General features: G+C 39.6%; 1 protein-coding gene across 1 annotated transcript in view; it reads right to left on the bottom strand.

Annotated features, from left to right (window-relative positions):
- Positions 1-20,141, bottom strand: part of FGD4 (FYVE, RhoGEF and PH domain containing 4) — a 41,911-nt gene that overhangs the window by 16,170 nt on the left and 5,600 nt on the right. The window contains exons 2-5 of the mRNA XM_009899642.2: positions 15,088-15,243; positions 8,538-8,718; positions 7,014-7,509; positions 1,240-1,329 (exon numbers count right to left, since the gene is read on the bottom strand). Coding sequence (XP_009897944.2) covers positions 1,240-1,329; positions 7,014-7,509; positions 8,538-8,718; positions 15,088-15,243 — 923 coding nt within the window. The remainder of the gene's footprint in view (positions 1-1,239; positions 1,330-7,013; positions 7,510-8,537; positions 8,719-15,087; positions 15,244-20,141) is intronic.

Below are 20,141 nucleotides of genomic sequence, written 5' to 3' on the forward strand. Positions count from 1 at the left end.
GACCTTAATTCTGTCTACAACTACCTGAAAGGAGGTTGTAGCCAGGAGGGGGTTGGTCTCTTCTCCTAGGCAACCAGCACCAGAAGAAGAGGACACAGTCTCAAGCTGCACCAGGGGAGGTTTAGGCTCAAAGTGAGGAGAAAGTTCTTCACAGAGAGAGTTGTTAGCCACTGGAATGCGCTGCCCAGGAGGTGGTGGAGTCACCATCCCCGGAGGTGTTCAAGAGGGGATTGGATGTGGCACTTGGTGCTATGGTTTAATAGTCATGAGGTCTGTAGTGACAGGTTGGACTTGATGATCTTTGAGATCTTTTCCAACCTTATTGATTCTATGATTCTATAAACATTACTCATCAGAAAAAAAAGCTATGTATGAAGTAAACCTTTTCCTGTATTTTTAAACTTCTCTAAAACAAAGCTCCTTTTTCTTTTTTTTGCAATACTTTGTCTTTTGAAACACACCATATCTGTGGATCTGCTAGGTAAATCCACTATCTTGAGGACTTTGATTTCCAAGCAGTCTGAACAATTATTCTGTCAGCTGAGACTTTACTTTTCATCAACTATTTCTACAAGACCTGTGCATTAGACCTGAGAAATTTAAACAGCAATGTCTGACAGATATACCAAGGATCAAGGCAATGCTAAGCTGTAAGTATCCAGGTAAAATGGATATAAATGAAAAAGTAACCAAGACATTACAGAGCACAGGAATTCTACTCTTTCCTTGCAGGAAGAGTAATTTCCATTCATTTCAATATTTAGACTAAAGATACAGCAGGGAAAATAGGGGATATACAGTTTAAAATGGCCATCTTCTGTGGTTTATTGACACTAAAGAAAAGTTCTGATTAGGTGGCTCAGATGTGAATGATTTCAGTAATTTTCTAGGGGGTAGGTGGTTTCAGCATTATAAAATAATATCCTTCTCCAATTCACCAGAAGACAAGAAACAGTTGCCTGTCTATTTTCTTGGACAGCCTACCAGCATGTGCTGCTATTGCTTATGGTGACATCTACACACACAGAGCATACTTCATGAATATCCGGAAAGGGGGGGAAAGGGGGGGAATAAAAGAAAAAAAGTAGTGCTCTTAAAATATAAGCATAGGTGAAAGCAAACGACTGTCTGGAAAAGTCAGCAAAACTGACTTCTCATGTATTTTATACACACTCTTAATCCTAGCCACCCAAGTGAAATCAAGGCAAGAAAATTAAAATCAAATTCAAGAAAATATACCCCGTCTAGGAGGTCAAGTCGGCTAACGTAGGCTTTTTCTGTTTGCAGAAGTTCATTGGCAATTTTGTGGCGTTTCTGTTCGTCTGTCTCCTAGAGGGAAATAAGAACAGCTCTTAGGATACTAGAGAAAATGTAATTGAGTCCTGAAAAGGAGTTGAAATGACACGAGGTTACCTTACAGTGCAAATAACAAGAGACACTCATTTTGAAGAGCGTGAACTTTCCAAGAGTTTAATAACAAACGTGGAAGTCAGAGTAGGGTAAAAAAAAATCAGTTGAACTGCAGTGCAAAACTCAAAAGCCTAAAACATGTAAAATTTCGCAGTTTGTACAGGGATCTTTGCCAAAAGCACCAACTCCCTACTTAACAGAGCAGCTCCACATCCTGGTAAATGAGTACCACTGACCTTTCAGAGCTGGAAGAACTGGTTTACAGAGTAAGAGGGAACAGATGGGATTAGTTGGTGCTCGCCCCCACCCCTGTTTCAAATTATTTGAACTGCATGTTCTTTGCACGATAGAATTAGTGAAAAATACCATACAAAATGTTTTAAGTTCATCAATATACGCATTGCTGATTAACTGCTGACTGCAATTAGAGTGCTCCTTCACTAGATGTTTATGGAAGTCGCTTTTGCAGGTTGAGGGAATTTTTTTACTTTGAAGCCTTTCATTTCACAAAATGCATTTCTGATCCTTCTGCTGAACAGAAGCTTGAAACATCCATTCAAATTTCAAATATTAAGCTGAGTATGTTAGAATATAAAATTATGAGTTGCTATGAGAAGTTACTTCAAAGCAAACAGTGAAAGCACAGCCAATGCTAAACCATCAGGGAAACGTCTCAGGCTCACAAGTGTCCAATTCAACAAAATGACACTTCCATCACAAGACTTTTACTCCAGATTTAGTGCTGAAAATTGTTCACATCTAACAGCACCCAGGTTTTTCCTAAGTAAATGACAGCCTTGTCACAGCACTTAAGGGAAAGTTGTCATTTTCTACACAAAGCATAGAAAAACTTCATACAAAAAAAAAATAAATTAAAAGGAGAGCTTAAGAGAGTTATTTTGTTTTCAGACTGCACATTGCTTTCCAGGAGATTATGATAAACATTTGCAAGTGCATTTATAATGATGGTTTGCAGAATACTGAAATCTTTTCTGTTAAAGGGCTTCAGTGGCTTTTTTTCAGTATTTAATAAGTATTCCAAATATGAACATATTTGAATTCTAATCTGCAGTGTTAACAACCACACTGCTACATAGCAAGCCTCCTCCCTCAATACAGCCTTTCAATAGTGACTTCAAAGCTGTTCATTAAATCTGTTTTAATCAGCACAGCAACCAGAGTAAACCTACAGAACAGCATTTTAAGTGCTGTCAAGAGACACTGCAGGGAACTGGAGGATTAGCTGTTACAGCTACAGCAGGCTGTTTAGCGCAGCCATTTAAGAGAGCTCTCACATATAGACTTGAGGCACAAAACCACGGGGGCTACTGGTTCTCTGGCAATTTGAGCATTTACTTTTTCTCCCCACTCAAACCCCACTTTCTCTCTGGACCACTGCTGCAGAACCAATCCATGGCTTTCAGATTACTTGAAACTAATTGAGAGGGGAAAATCATACATTACAGGCTTGAAAATATCACCCCAAATGAGAAATTCAGAAAAAGCATTTAATCCTCATTCCTAAAGAGGGCAATCCCTTTTAATGTCTCACTATGCTCTGATCCAAGCTTTGCCATCCTCTCCATGTCAACCTTATGCATCTTCCTAATTCTTGATCCTTAGTCCCCTTTCTACATCAGTCATACTACCTGACACAAGAGTCTTCTACGTGGGAATAAACCCTGGACGATTTTTTTTAAATCACAGTTGCATGTTCTTACTCCAACATAAGAATATCAATTTTTAGGATTATATCAGTATAAGAACAAAATCATATTCCTGACTGGTTTCCCACCTCATGTTACATCAATTCTAACCAGCATGTTCTACTACTATCTCCATCCTCCTCACTACTTATTCACCTGCTTCAGTGTCTTATCTAGTACCCTATCTGAAGAAAAGCATCTGGTTCCCAGCTCACTCCAGCTCGTTTTCTTTTGGAAGCAACAGGCCACAGCTTGTTTTCTAGTAGTAGCATCCATCTCCTGAGGAAGTGGTGACCCCTTGACCTGAGCACATCAGGCGAAGTGGGACCAGATGCATGGGTGGATGCATGAATGCTGGCAATGTCCTGCTTCACAGGAAGGCACATTTGGTGGAAAGACTCACTGCTGCACCAAGCTAGTGCTGCAGCTTAAGTGCACATTACAGAATAGTCCATTGAAGAAATGATGGATTAGTTTCTTGCACAGAAACCAAGAAAAGCAGTAAAGATCCTGGTATCCCTAAATAAGCAATGATGTAATAAGATTATAACTGTCTGCTCAAGAGGATTTACACATTCATATTAAGTGCTAAAGGTATACAGCTTTGTTCTTTATTCACTACTGTTAAAGGTGACCATAAATTGTAGAACCAAGGAGAAGATGGCAGAGTCACTAAAGAGCTGCAATGGAAAAAAAACCAAAGAACACAACAAAACCATTTCCAGGGAGAAAGTTAGAGAGAAGAGGAGGCTCAGGGGAGACCTTACTGCTTTCTACAACTACCTAAGGGAAGTTGTAGACAGGCAGGGGCTGGTCTCTTCTCCCAGGCAACCAGCACCAGAACAAGAGGACACAGTCTCAAGCTGCACCAGGGGAGGTTTAGACTAGATGTTAGGAAGGAATTCTTCACAGAGAGAGTGATTGCCCATTGGAATGGGCTGCCCAGGGAGGTGGTGGAGTCGCCATCATTGGAGGAGACTTGATGGGGTGCTTGGTGCCATGGTTTAGTTGATTAGGTGGTGTTGGATGATGGGTTGGACGTGATGATCTTGCCGGTCTCTTCCAACCTGGTTTATTCTATTCTATTCACCCAATTTCAATCAAAACTTTGCCTTACATTTAGAACTACACAGTCTTCATTCGGTTTTTGCACCTGAAACACCAGAGCCCCCAATACTGCCTTTAAAAAGATGATGCCAAGTAAAGACTTCATTAAAGATGCAGAATGGATTTTTCTCCATCTGTGGCAGGCATACAGTCTATGTCCCTGTTTCTTACCAGTCTCACAACAAATAATAAAGCATTTTTGTCTTCTTGTCCTTAGTTAGACCTAGCAGCAGATTTCTCACAAGATGTTATTCAGGAAGTTAATTGATTGGGATGTTCTTGTACTCGTCAGCCTCCACATTTTAGGCAAACTAAATTTTATGACAGAAGGTGCTTCTGCAGCAAGGCAGGAAGCTTTTCACTTCTGTCTTTTTTTGTTCTGTCCTTTTGTGTGTGTGTGTGTGAGATATTTGTGGTTTGTGACTTTCATACCAATTCAGCAAATAAGAAAAATAAAGCATATTCTACTCTGGTTGTTTGTAGAAAAATGTTTCAGCACACTGCCAAATGTCATAAATTTTGTCTCCACTTTTCCAGAATGTGCAATAATCTAACTTTAGTCAGACATACAGTGATAAGTGGGGGAAACAACTAATTGTAAGAGCAACATTATTTCAGAATAAGCTTTCTTTTCCAAGCCTAAAAACCAATTTCTGCTCTGGATTTGCACCACTCTCCAATTTAATTCACCCTTGCCAGCAGTGGACTTCTGCTGTACGTCTATGCATTTACAAAGAGACAGCAGCACTGTTTTCCCTGAATTAGGAAAGATGGCATGCAAGAGACAAGTTATTTTGCATTGACATCAAAATATATATCATATGTATAATTTGGAGTTTGCCTGTGACTCACATGCATCTGCTCCTGTTGCTTTTACTGAATTGTATCTACACTTACTTAATTAGAAAAAGGGCAGAAAAGTGCTGTTTGTCTGTACAGTGCAACTTGAACTGGACTGCATCCCAGTTTTAAGATTCTTTTCTGACTAAGGGGGTGCTTAGCACAATCACAGGCTGTCTAAATGCTCTTACTTTTTCCCAATGCCTGCTTGGATGCAGCATCATCCTAAAGCTCTTTTCCAATGCCTGCTCGGATGTAGAAACATCCTAAAGCTCTACCAGACCTCTCCTGTTCCACATCACCACCCCCACCCCCCCACTATTCCAGACAGCATGGCAGCAGCTACTTAGACCTCCACAGGGCTGATTTCAATCTGTAGGTTGTATTAACCAATCTAAATCAGTGTTTGATTCTGTAAAGCATGGCCCTTAGATCAGTCTGTGGTAGATATGTTTCTTAATCTCACTAAAGGGAATGTCCTTGTATCACAAGCAAGTTGGTATCTCAGAAAGATCCAGTTCAGTTTCACAGATTAAATTCTCCCCTGACACTGACTTAAGTCATCCTGCATGGGTTTGATTTTACCCTTCAAGCAAAAGCAAACGATACATCCAGTCACCATCATATCACACCTCACAATCTGACTCTTGGTCAATACAGGACATAGCAAGTGTGATCTCAACAGCTCAAGACAGATTTTGATGAGGTTGCTGCCATTAGCATTTGCCCAGTTCCTTCCTGGACTTTACAACAGAGCTGCCTCCCATTTTTGCCTTTTCCTGAAAATGCTGCCAGCACCTTACTGCATGACTTGGATTCATGCATAATATTGCTGCCCACATAGCATTCAGCACTTCATTGGCACAGAGAGAGGAAACACGCATTACTGAACAGGAGATAGAAACATAATGAGAGGTGTGGCAGGTTGAAAGTGCCTTGGACCATGACCAACTTTAGGTTTAGTTGGGAATCATAATGTTAATTCATTACTGGAGAAAACAACTTCTAAGATAAAGAAGAAAACCCATACAACTCAGCACCTTCTTGTCATTACACAGGATATTTTAACCTACGACATGTGAGAATTTGAGATCCACCTTTCCCACACACAGAATTTAACCTCAAACACATATGTATGTGACCTTGAGCTAACTAAACTTGAGAACTTATGGAGGTCTCTAGTTAATAGGTGTACTCCTGACAAGCTGTGATGAGCTTTATCAGCACTTAGCTGTTTGGGTCTTTGGTGAGGATGAAAGGCAGCAGAGTCCAGCCCAGCTCCACCTGCCATGGCTCGCACTGGTTACCTTTCAAGTACAAGAAGGCAAACTGTGTAATCAAACTTGAAGAAGGGGAAATATGAACAAATTGTCACCAATTCATTTCTCAAGACAGATTTTTTTGTTTTCCTACCCACTTATTTCACTTAATGATGAAACCCCTCCCTTAAGAGGAAGCTCAGATTCATCATGATAGATATTTTTGCTAACAAGGCATTTATTTAGTGTTCTCTGATCCTTTCATCCGCCCAACAGCTAGCAGAATGGCAATGCCTTCCCAGCTTCCCAACTACATCCAAGTCAAGGATTCACATGACAGTTCTGCCTGAAGCCCTGTTGCAGCAGTTTACTACACTTGGAGTTCCTACACATAGAATTTTTTATGTCATATACACTACTAACACGTATCTCATCTGGCACAGCTGAAGCGTGGTGCTAAACATGTACACATTTCAGCTTCACTTTTTCAAAAGTCATTTAGCTAATTGGGAAAATGGATGGGGACAGAGGAAAGGGAAATATTTTTTCCTGTCTTCCTTTATTTTTTCAGGGAAAAAAATAAGCAAAACATTTTAAACTTTCTGGTCTGCTCTTGGAAGCTTATTTCTGTAAATAAAAGATCAGACAAAATGAACAAAGTAGTACTATGGCAACAATGAAATCTTTTTACCTTTGTTTCTACAAGTTGCTCTTGCTTACTGATTTCCTCACTTGGTTCTTCCTTCATGCTAGTATTAATTTCCATTGTTTCTTGAGTTTCATTTTCAGATGGAAGCAGTGTATCACTGCTTGAAGTCCTGTAGCTGCTGTTAAGCATCTGTCCTTCATAGGCAGTTACACTCTGCAATGACTCTCCTGAAGTACTTTCTCCTTCTCCATTTATCAAGCTGCTGTCAACGGCATTATCTGGAACTGGGGTGGACACAGCAGAGTCACGGTCTGGTGATCTCCTGTCCTCATCTTCTGCCTGGTCTTGTGCTACTACTCCGTTGGCTGTGTGTAGCTGTACAACCTGAGTTTTGTCGTTATTACTGTTTCCCTGTTTTTGTAGTGAGTGCTGGGAGGGGAGTTTTGGCTGAGGTGATGGTGTTGACCCATATCTTCCTTGAGATTTAGAAATATGGAGAACAGAGGGATCTTTCTTCAAATCACTGGGATTTATCGGGCTAAAAACAAACAAGCAAACCACCAAAAAATGCAAAAGAAGTTAAACAAGGTGATATAGAAAATCTCTGCTATGGAGAGGAGGAGAGTTGTACCATATAACCAATTCCTCCCAACCCATTTTTTTCCCTGTGCTCATATTAGGAAGTTCAGACCATGGAGATTTGAGCTGCATTATTCCATTGGAACACACTCAAACATGCATCTCTTACTTAATAAGTGATGGTGGCCAAAAAGCAACTCCGCTTCCCCTAGTCCCCAAAACAGAATGTCCCTACTTTTAAAAGCTTACAAATAAGAAAGCTTTCCTTGCTCTCTTTATAGCTTCCTTTAATTGAATAATATGGAGAAAGTTCCTGTACAATGTGGCAGATACATCTAGGAGGAAGAAACGTAGGGCTCATTGGCCTAGGGCACGATGAACCTGAGGAGTTTCCTTTCAGAAGAAGTAAAATTATTTTTCTAAGGATGCTACTTTGTTGGAAAGACTTTGGTGATGCTTTGAAAACAGGACTGGCAGTACAATTCACAGGACTGCCAGTGCTGCAGTAATTTCTTATTCCAATCTTTGAGCAGCTGTCATACCAAAATGCAAGTCTCTACCTAACAACAGAAGGTGAAGCTCTGAAACTATTTATATTCCACTAGACAAGCATACTTATGCAATGTTCAGCTGCTTCTGCATAAGGGATTACCTTTCCCCCATCTTGAGGGGAAATACTTTCAATGAAAGTCTTAATACTCTGGCTGCTCAAGACATGCTTTATTATACATCATGCATTCATTCTCACAAGGGGCATCCTTTCAGAACATCAGTATCCTGAGGAAACACAAGAAAGCCACTTCCAAAACTTGCAGTGCTCAGCTTAAGTTTCTTAACATTTTAAAACACATGCAATTTTGCCACCAGCTGCTCTGGTAGGGATGGATTTGAGTACTACCACGGTATCAACGTTCTTCCTCACAGGTTCCAATTGCAACAATCCACACACACATACGGTTACAAACCAATTCAAATTCTGTTACATACCTGCCTCCCTCAAAACGATTGATGAGATCTGACACTTTACTGGGCTTTTCCTTGGGGACACCAGAAACAGGGGTGGGTGCCTCTTCCTCCATCCTTGGTTTCTGGTTTGATAAAGCTTTATGCCTAGGGGTTTGGTATGTAACAGGTGATACCTTCTGTAGATGAAGTGGCTTTGGAGGCACTGCAGAAAGCAACAACAATCATCAAACACTCATGAACCACTTCTTTGAACTGCCAGAAAATACATGAGTTTTTTGCATAAGAATGTACTAGATTAAGGGAGGCCTTAAAGTTTCTTCACAAATCCAGGGACTGCAGAGAGGTTTTTTTTATGCACTATCTGGTACACAGCATCTTGTTACACTTCTTGGATAAAATCCAAAGCACGTGCTACTTTAATAAGCTAGAAAATAAAGGAGTTTTCTTGTTTGGATGTTTTTTATACTGTACTGCAACAAACTTATTTGGCCTCCATAAATGCAGCTTTATTGCAAAAAAAAGGAGAATTGAGCATAATCAAATAATCTGCTGAGCTCAACAGAGAGATTTAAATTGCTGCCCTGAAGCTCCGGTGCTCTCATTTTCTACCTTTTCCTTCATGACCTCAGCAATAACAGTCAGTAGAAAAGCTCTTTGCATTCAGGGTTTACCTTTCTTTCCCTCACTGAACATTTGTTTGTTTATACTGCTGAAAATTCTGCCCCCCCACTCCCACCCCACCCCCGATAATATTTTTTATTATTCTTGCTTTTCCCCTCTCCCTCCCAGAAGTTCTTCTGTTTAATGAAGCACTGACTAGAACACAAAAGACAATGTGGCATGTAAAGCAACTAAAGTCACTAGTGCCGAGTATCTTTGAATTTATCCCTTTAAATGACTGCACAGCTTTTGTGGGAAGCAAGAGCACTTCATAGACAGGACCTAAATGCGTTCTGTTCTGGCTCTGTCAGAAGAGATACTTAATGAAAAGGTCTTTAGTTTTCAGGGCCACAACTGTGCTAATTCACACAGACACTCCTAAAACACATTGTGTGAAGAAGTGAAAACATTTGATATGAAACTGAAAAATGAAAACTGTATCTGCCCTTTAATAAGAGGCAGGCATGAACTGTCAGGAGAAAGCAACACCCTGCCAGTGGAACCAGCAGAGTCAGGGGCTTGGCAATTGTTGCACAGGCGCCACGCTCTAGTGTGCCACAGTAACTACACAGACATGCCAGGGAGCAAACCTGAAGGGAAGGAGGGGACAGAAATTGGCATTAGAAATCACATGTAGCTCTTATGGTAGAAAAATAAGCACTAGTAAAGGATACACAATAGATGGATATGAAAAATCATGTTCTTCACATCACTGACTCTAGAATAGCTTCTTGACTTGCCCTGGAAAACCTGTGTGCCACAGGCATTAGCTTAAGTCCCATCAACCAATGCTTGAAAGTACTCTTTACAAACATTCTTGCAAATATACTACCAAAGATTATGATAAACTTGATGGAACACTTGATTAAGGGTTACTTTCTCTATCTCTCCAGTAAATGTATAGGAAGTTATATTTATCTGCATTTCCAATAACCTAACTGCATTTAAATGCGATCGGTAGTGATTGTTACAGGATGAAAAGTACCATGAGGGACTCTGTGAAGAAATGCACCACAAAAACCTTTAGTCTTCAACTGTATTGACTACAAATGTTGATAAATAAAATAATCAGAAGGGGAAGGATGAGAATTACTGCAGATCAACTGCTTTTACTGTGTATGTGTGTTTGGTCTTTTCATGCTTTATTTTATATTTACTAGCATAGTCAAAAAAGCAAGTTTGGGGAAGGATGCCGTGCAGAAAGGACAAATGAAAGCACTGCCATTTTCAAATAATTACAGTGCAATGCTGAAACAAGCAGAATACTAAATTGTGTAACTGCTGAGTATCCGTAGTAACTGAAGCCCATCCTGAGAAGCCGCACACATTTGCTCAGCTGTAGCTGCAGTGCAGTGGAAGAGCTTTCCTCATATTCCCTCTTCTCAGGGAGTTTGTAGAAGGTCTGGCAGAATTAGGCCAATGAGCATCAGATAATTGTCCAAGTGCTAAACAGCTTCTCCACGCTGACAAAGGCAATGGGACAGCTGAAAGAGGCAACACAAGCAGGCTGGGAAAAAGCAGGACACATAATTGAGCATGGGCACTGCCATTGCCTCAGGGAGGAGACGGAAGGGCAAGAGGATGCTGGATAGAAATGCTGACCAGCACTACACTGGTTTGTAGAAACACTTTTTGCTCTTGCCATGAATTCTGTATAAGCCATGGTCCTGTGAATTCTCTTATTTAATGGACTCATACATCTTGAGATATATCTGCATCTCAAAAAATGTTATTACCCTCATGAGTATGCATCAAAATTACTAAACTTGAGGGAATTGATGTCTACTGGTAAAGCACAAGGAATTAATTGGAAACTATTTTTATACTGGATCCACTGGGATGAAAATCAAATTCAAGGGCATTCTGTGGAGATGTCACACACTTTTGCAGTCATCACTGAAGAAAACCCAGCTTAGCAGAATTTCAGTAAGGCAAGCACAGGGAACCTCTGGTCAGTCTGGACAATCCTAGTATATTAAAAATCCCTGTAATGTCTTCAGAGAGCCACAAACCAAACAGCCACATCAATTCACTAATGCAAAGTATTTTCTTCTTTACTCCCTATTACCATCTAACAGGCAGCATTTCCCCATTATCAGCTACCTGTGTAGCACTCTAAGTTTTTGTATTAGAGCCATGGGAAAAGGACAGTCACAAGATCAATGAAAATAATCAGTAGTGTAAAAAAATAACCTCAAACCTTTCTGTAAGGTCAACCTTGTTAACAGGGATTATGGAAAACAAATTCCATTAATTCTCCCCTCAGTGTACTTCTGCAGTGTTTTGTTTTAATCAGATTATTTTTCAATGTGCACACAGCAAGGATCTTAAAGGGGGAAAAAAAGGGAAAAAAAAAGGATAAAAGACTGGCCCATTGTAATACCCTGCATAATACAGACCTCTGTTTGAGTCTATAAATACTCTTGTCTCTACACTGTAGAATTTTGAGCTCATTAGGAAATATGAACTGTATAGTCTGCCCAAAGAAAGCCCTTCAATATGCTCAGGTAGCTACTAGTGTATAATGTTACCCAAAATATCTAACTGAGATTTAAGATGCAGTGCTTAGATGTGCTTGCAATGTTTTCCATCACACATAAGGAAGTGGCAGGCAATGCTGATTCCAAAGCATATTAGCAAGTATAATTTACCTCATCTTAGAAAATATAATGTGCTCAATCTCCCTCTATGCACTCAACTCCTGCTGGTTAAAAATTGCTCCTATGCTTTGAGTCAATGAAAATGTGCAGTTCCTGTGGTAAGCAACAACAGCTCTCCTTGCTGAGTCATTCTTCATCACCTCCTTGCATGCACCATCACCTCCAGAAAGAGCAAATTGAGTGCAGCTGGATAGATCCAAAGATTTACACTTGCAAGAACAGTTAAAAAACAAAACAACACACAACACCAAAAAAACCCAAATGAAAACACACACCCAAACCAAACAAAAAAAACACCACGAAAGAAAAAAAAAAAGAGGAAAAGAAACAGACAAACAAAACCACAAAGCAACTAGTAACCTAGACTGAGTAGAAAGACAAAAAGTAATCTCCTCTTTAAAATGTATGTTTCCATATTTTTATAACACATCAGAATATATTAGGAAAGAAGACCCCAACAATAATCAGATGTGCTTTTGTTCTTTCATTTTTCTTCTTTTCCTGGGGATAATGCTTGAAATTTATCAGTCTTGCTGGTAAAAGTAATTGTTAGAGGTTTCTTAAACATTCACAGAGACCGGGGAAGTCTAGCTAGAAATTGCTCTTGATTTTAGTTCAGTTCACGCTTAGTTTCATTTGTCAGAGAAATACAGGCTACATCATAGGCTTTAAAGAGGTCCTTCAGCTTTCTGGGCCTAGGGCACTGAATACTTTTAAAAACACAGATTATATTAAAATTAATTGAGAAAAGAGGACAGAATTGATGCTATAGAGTAGGCTGCTAAAACCGACTGCTGAAATCCACATTTGGAATGCTTTGCATCCATACCATTTCAAAGTGGCACAAACCAGCTGATCTTCTGGAGTGGAAAAATCACCTCCAACCCAAACAAAAATGCCTCTCAGCCTCAGCAGGAGATTCACAAGTACTCCTAAGCACTCATTAGAAAAATTGAAATGAGCAACTGATGCACACTCTCAAGCTGACAAGACACTTCACTGTTTTGAAGAAGTGTTGACATTCCCACATATTTCCATCCTACAATAAAACTGACTGGTACAGACAACAATTTCAGTGCCCGAGATTTAGCAATTGGATGTCACAGAAAACTCGTGCAAGAGATTCAAAGATCATGAAATAGAAGAAGTTAGCAAAAAATGGTCAATTGGTACATCACTCTACCACTCATTTCTACATTCAGATGGCTGTCTAAATATTTGTAGGTAAAGGCAAGATTGAAATTACCTAACAATTTGCTTCATCTCTTGTGCATCCTATTGGCCTTGGAACTCAGTGGTATATTTTGCTGATTACCTCCAGTCTAGATTAGTGCACTCTGTCAGACAAGGGACTGCACTGATGCAAAAGCAAGCACCACGTTTCACAGATGGGCTGCGACTGCTTTTCTCCACAGGCCTGGTTTCTTTAACTCCCTCACTGGCCTTCAGTCTGTTTCAAGTTTTGTTCCAAATTTCCAGGAATTGAACCATACTCATCAAATCGACATCTGAATTGCTAAATCATTGGATGGAAGAAATTATTAAGGGGAAAAAAAAAATATAAATCTCTACTGTCAGGTTATCAGGCATCTAGTTTGCTCTCACCTTGAAATGCTGGGAAGAGGAGAAGGAAAAGAAAAAGAAAACAAAAAAAAAATCAACCCAACACAACCAAGAATAAGTTGTTTAAAATAAATTAGCAATTTAGTTTGCTTGCATTGTTTGGACTCCCAAGTGCTTATCCTCCTCATTTTGGTTTGCTTCAATTAAGTAAAAAGGCCAAGATGACATAGCATATAACTTCAATATGATGCACATATTTAATAAAGTACTATTTACAACAGTATTATTGAATATAATCCACACAGCTGCGTTTCTAAGACTACAACAACACTGTTCTTGGCTATGACACATTTTGGAACAAGTAATTTTGACAAACACAGAAGTCGTGGCTATGAAAGAGCAACAACAGCTGCAATAATTACTTGAATGAATGGGGCCCAATAGTATCCAACCCTACCAGAGCCTATCTAACAGCTAAAATTTATAACATGTAGGCTAGCTTTGTTTTTGAAAGGCTTAAAATCATCTTATTGATTTCTGTTTACCTATTATCAGATTCCAAAAATATTTTCCTTAAGAAAAATATGCTTCCTCTTGTTAACTTAGCTGCAGGGAACACATTTCAGAGACCTAGGAACCCATGCAGAAAGCATACTCAGATAAGTAGTGGTTACATATGAGTGATAAAAACATCTTCGTGAATAACACTGACAAAAAGCTCTATAAAAACAAACAATACAAAATATACAGCTTTATTTTGCTCTCATTCTCCCTGGTAAACCAAATTTTCTTGGCACTCCCAATAGATTCCTTCTCCTCTGAATTCTAAAATTAATAAAACCAAAATTAACAAATCCAAAACCAAACCAAAAAACACAACCAAACTTTTTGGTTCAGTGAAGTTCCCATTACATGGCACCCCCAAAAGGCATCAGTCCACCTTGGCTTTGAATACAACATTTCCAGAACATACTGATTGTGATCAACCTCAGCAGAATCATCAATATTACTGAAGGCCATGTAAAAAGCTAGTTTGAAGTCAACATGTAGACGGACCTATTTAGCTTCTAAAAGTGAAGATACTGTTTAGGGACAGAAAGGGAAATCTACTTCTGCTCCACAGACATTACTGGCCAGATATTACTGCACAAGCACAAAGTTCCTGTCTCCACACACTCCTGCAGGGAGCTTCCTCTTGAGCTCCTGTAGAACCCCCAAAGGCTTTGAATATCTTCTACTCTACCCCTATTTTGAAGCCAGCCTGCCAAACACTCCAAAAATAGTATCAAAACCTTCCAGCTCAAATACAGCAATCCTTTTGAAAAATAAGCCCTGGCAATGGTTTAATTTTACTAGCCACCTCCTGGGCAGAGAATGATTTTGACACGTGCTGTCTGGCAGTCAGCACATAACAATATACTAAACATTTGAGATAAGAAGTACATCTAGGCCTATGTGAGTGTAACATTGTTGCAAGTCCAATTTCCCTCCAGAGAACTTCTTTCAGAAAAATAATACCAGAAATTATAGATTCACAAAGCATTTACAGTGCATTTGTACTTCAGCAGAAAACTTTTACCCCACTGCTTTATTTCTGACAAATATGGTTCTTTCTAAAAAGTCTGAGATGAAGAATAACTTTCTGAGATGAAGAATAACTTTCTTAAGGAAAACATGGGATTGCTTACCTTGTGGCTTTGGATTTGAAGCTGAACGTGGGGACTGTTTGACTGGCACACTTCCATTTATTCCCTGAGCTGCTTCATTGCGTACATTCGCCTCAAATAGTCTGGTTGTGGCACCTGCTGTACAAGATCTAGACAACTTTGGACAGACGCTGCTGCCTGAAAAGCAAAACAAACCCCCCAAGAGTTACAAACAGGATTAAATATAAGGCAGAATGACTAAAACCACATTTATTAAGCACTAATGCTTGCCTGTGAAAAGAATTCAAATACTCAGTTTTGAGTGCCTCATCCTAAAAAATACACTTTGTCTGTCACTGAAATGTATTATGTTGTTTAAACTTTGAAAAGTTTGATATAAAAACACTTCAGAAACAACAAGAGACTTCCACCATGGCTAACTTGAACTCTTCTACAGCAAGACAGAGACTTTTTCCTTTCTCAACTGTCAGTGAGCTTGTTCAACAGGACTACTATACCAAAACCAGCACTATTCTTCAGCCATTCTGTTTCTCTGTTCAAAGTGTTCACAAAATGACAGACAATCAAAAAGTTTGTTATGGAAGGTGGCATTCAAAAATTGGCTGAGTGTATTGTAACTTTTTTTTTTTTTTTGTAAGAAAGGGCTCCTACTGCAAGTATTAAACAAAGAGCAAAGTACAGTCAGCTGACTACTTCATTTGTTCCCAGCAGAACACAGAATTTATTCTAATGAAGAAGGTAAATATGCTGCTGTTGGTAAGGAATCTGGAAGAAAATACATAGCAAAACACATACAACAATGGAAACTGTCACACAAGTACTTATTAGGATGTGAATACACAAGTCTAGACAAGCAGCTTTGTTTCGGGGTGTAAAAGAAATCAGTTCTGTATAAGACAATCAAAAACTTGAAATAATAATATGAAGGACTGCGATTTCACTTAGATCAATATTCATTCACCTCTGAATCAATAAAACCCATAACTTTTTTTTTCTGGGTAGGAACCAGGGGAAGGCAGAAGCCCCATTTATCATTTATTACAATGTTGTCATACTTAAGTTTTATTTTTACCAGAATGATTAGGGTAGAGTTTGGACACTTCAATTGATCATTGTTTGCTATCATTTTATGCTTGCTTGCTTGTAGAAGTAGAAATGCAAACACAAGTGGGGTTTTCTTTGCATGTTTCCAATTAAAAAAACCCACCAAAGTCTTCTCAGCCTTTTCATAAGGTGAGCTTTTTACATCTTCTGAACATCTGGTCTGCAGGGTGTGGACCCTCTCCCCTAATCTCTCTCTCCCATTGCAAAATCCATCATATCAAGTCATTCCTAGCAACAGCCAAGCCTACTTCTGCAACAGCAGTAGGCAAGTACCATAGCTATTGATTAACACTGCTTAAATAGTCAATTAGCAAAGCATCTCCCAAGAACATAAAGGTGACTGGTTCCAGAATACAATGGATAATCTAATGATGTCCATCATGTATGGAAGATTCCCAGACATCTGTGATCTTAGGCAGAAAGTCCTCAGCTCTGTTTCCTTGGGTATCACTCCATACACAGAATGTTGTATTGTACTACAGCAGTGGGATCTCTGTCCCACACCATTCCTCAGTGCCTGAGAAGGTACCTTATATGTCATTTCTGTTTCACTTACAGAGGTGGAAATATGAAAGCTCTTACACAGACTAAAATGATGGAGTACAGGGGATCTTAACAGCAAGTCCTCCTTGTCTCCCTAAAGGAGTCAACAGGATGAATTTCCCCCGCCTCCAGAGTCCCATACATGATCAACTGAAGTGTCCAAACTCTACCCTAATCATTCTGGTAAAAATAAAACTTAAGTATGACAACATTGTAATAAATGATAAATGGGGCTTCTGCCTTCCCCTGGTTCCTACCCAGAAAAAAAAAAAGTTATGGGTTTTATTGATTCAGAGGTGAATGCATATTGATCTAAGTGAAATCGCAGTCCTTCATATTATTATTTCAAGTTTTTGATTGTCTTATACAGAACTGATTTCTTTTACACCCCGAAACAAAGCTGCTTGTCTAGACTTGTGTATTCACATCCTAATAAGTACTTGTGTGACAGTTTCCATTGTTGTATGTGTTTTGCTATGTATTTTCTTCCAGATTCCTTACCAACAGCAGCATATTTACCCTCTTCATTAGAATAAATTCTGTGTTCTGCTGGGAACAAATGAAGTAGTCAGCTGACTGTACTTTGCTCTTTGTTTAATACTTGCAGTAGGAGCCCTTTCTTACAAAAAAAAAAAAAAAAAGTTACAATACACTCAGCCAATTTTTGAATGCCACCTTCCATAACAAACTTTTTGATTGTCTGTCATTTTGTGAACACTTTGAACAGAGAAATAGAATGGCTGAAGAATAATGCTGGTTTTGGTATATATAGTTACTGCAGCAGTTCGCACTCTGAATGGGGACTCCTCAATCCAGAAGTAAATTTAAGAAACAGTAACTCCTGCTGGATCATTAGGATGTACAGGTCAGGCAGGCAACTGCAAGTGATTTACAAATCTACGTTCAGGTCACTCTTACAACTTCGTAATGAACCTGAACGCGTGAAGATTTGCAGATTTGTCCAATCAGCAGATTTGACAGCTAATCTCTCTCATCTGGTGGTGAAGTTAACCAGTTGAAACAATACTGAATTTAAAACTGGCAGGCCAAATACTTGCTACACAATATTCTCTAAGAACTAGAAAATATTTCAGCTTCTTGGTAGATATAGTACTTTACATAGTAACACAGAGCAGAGGTTTCCAAACTGTTGGAAAGCATAACACTGAGTGTGGGGCCGGCTTGCAACAATACATAGAGCACTATCACAGAAAGAGAAACATAAACCTCAGCAAGTTTATCTGTGCACAACACCTAAAAAGATATGTTAAGAACAGGAACAACTTTGACTTTTTCATTAATTTAATTTCTAATAAGCTCAGGTGAGTTGAGCAGAGCATCAGTGACAGAACCCAGGTCAAAGTAGATGTGTACCCATATCTGCTTGGTTGAAGATAAGACATTATTGCACAGGTTTGGTTTGTGAGTATTCATGGGACTCAAGCATTCAACACTGCTTTTCCTACAGTTCATCAAGCTGTATAGTTGTCCTGGTTGGAAGAAACCATGCATCCACAGTAACTTCCATTTTTAGACTGAAATACACTTTATAGTAACTGCTACTGAAGAGCTACATTTTGCCAAGTTACCATTATATAGATGCCACCACATTTAAATAGGTTACTTGCTTCAACATTATAAAATCTGAGGTTTAACAGGAAGCACTGAAATATAAACAAAATAAGATTTATCAATAATCTCCTGATATCAGTCTCAGTATGCTGTATCTTATGCAAAGTAAAAGACTGAATGGTGAATTCTACATTCATTACAAATGTCCTGCCAACACTGGCTACAGTAGGCAGGCTCAGTGTGCCTTAGCTTGCTGTCCTGCCTGGCTGTGATCTTTGTTCTTTTGGCTCTGATGAAAGAGTCATTTCCATGCAGGCAGACCCGCACATCTGCTGAAAGTCTTATTAAAATAAATCAGCAATTAATGGGATTTGCTTTCAATATTCGTCTAAATTTTGGATTAGCAATAACATAACATAGCATGCAGTGCTGGTACTGTTCCAGTAAAACTAAAAACACTGTACAGGACTTGGACTGGCTTTTTCCCCAGACTGAGCCCAAAAAACTTATTTGCTTATAAATAGTTATGGTTTCTCCATGCAACATGCACTGATTACAGTACATTCCTCATCAGACAGGGCACATTCTGGAGTCAAGAACAGCGAGAAGGGTGGTTGTAGCCAGGAGGGGGGTGGTCTCTTCTCCCAGGCAACCAGCACCAGAAGAAGAGGACACGGTCTCAAGCTGCACCAGGGGAAGTTTAGGCTCGAGGTGAAGAGAAAGTTCTTCACTGAGAGAGTCGTTGGCTATTGGAATGTGCTGCCCAAGGAGGTGGTGGAGTCACCATCCTTGGAGGTGTTCAAGAGGGGATTGGACGTGGCACTTGGTGCCATGGTTTAGTCATAAGGTCTGTGGTGACAGGTTGGACTTGGTGATCTTTGAGGTCTCTCTCCAACCTTGGTGATTCTATGTGAAATGCAGAGTAAAACAAACCAAACCAAAAAAAAGAAAACACCTTTAACATGTGGAATCTTTAAAAAACAAAGTTAACTTCAAGGAAGTCCAAGTAATATATAACAGGAATGTTACCTAATTGTATAAAATACAATAGAAACAATGGATGGCTTTTATAAACCCTATTAAAATGGCACATTTTTTATATTTCCAGGAATGAGCACCTGCTGCAGTCACCATCTTCAACATCTCTTCCCTACTAGACCACTGTTCATTAGTCACCCTGGTTATGGAGGCAACTGATGGTGAAATTGATACTGAGATACCGTCAGGATAAAGGTGCTGGAGTGTTGCTGAGAGCCACAGAGATGGACAACAGACCACTGCTCATGAGAGAGGATGAAGAGACTGCAAGTCATGGAAATAATGTGTGACAACCCTTCTTCTAGCTGTTGCTGCTGTGGCTTTTCACTCCTGCCCCCAAAACAGGATGGGGAAGCAGCAAGCCTTTGGGCCTTCCCACTGACTGAGCAGCTGCTTCAGCTGGCAGGATCTCCAGAAACCTGTCACTGCTGCTCCCCTTGCCACAGGGCAGCAGGGTTACCAGAGGGAGCAGGCAGAACTACTCAGCACAGTAACCGAAGCACTTCAGCATCTCCCTTGACTGGAAAATGCTGATTTCGCATAGGCTGCCAACGCACAGCTTGCGGTTTGAAAGTAGTAGCTTATGACTGAGGGCCTCTGCCAAAAACACAGCATCACTTACACCAAGGTTCTTATAAGTCACCTACACTCCAGTACAATGGCTTTGCGGATGGAAGTCATTCATGAACTATTTAATGAGTAATGGAGGTTTCTTAAATGAAGAGAGACATGAAACAGTCAAGCCACAACTCCAGAAAGACATATGATGGAAGGAAGGGCTCTGAGTACAAGGAGTTCTGTTTATGGGAAGGAAGCAC

The sequence above is a fragment of the Dryobates pubescens genome, chromosome 15 (genome assembly GCF_014839835.1).
Source record: "Dryobates pubescens isolate bDryPub1 chromosome 15, bDryPub1.pri, whole genome shotgun sequence".
In the NCBI taxonomy this organism is placed as follows: domain Eukaryota; kingdom Metazoa; phylum Chordata; class Aves; order Piciformes; family Picidae; genus Dryobates; species Dryobates pubescens.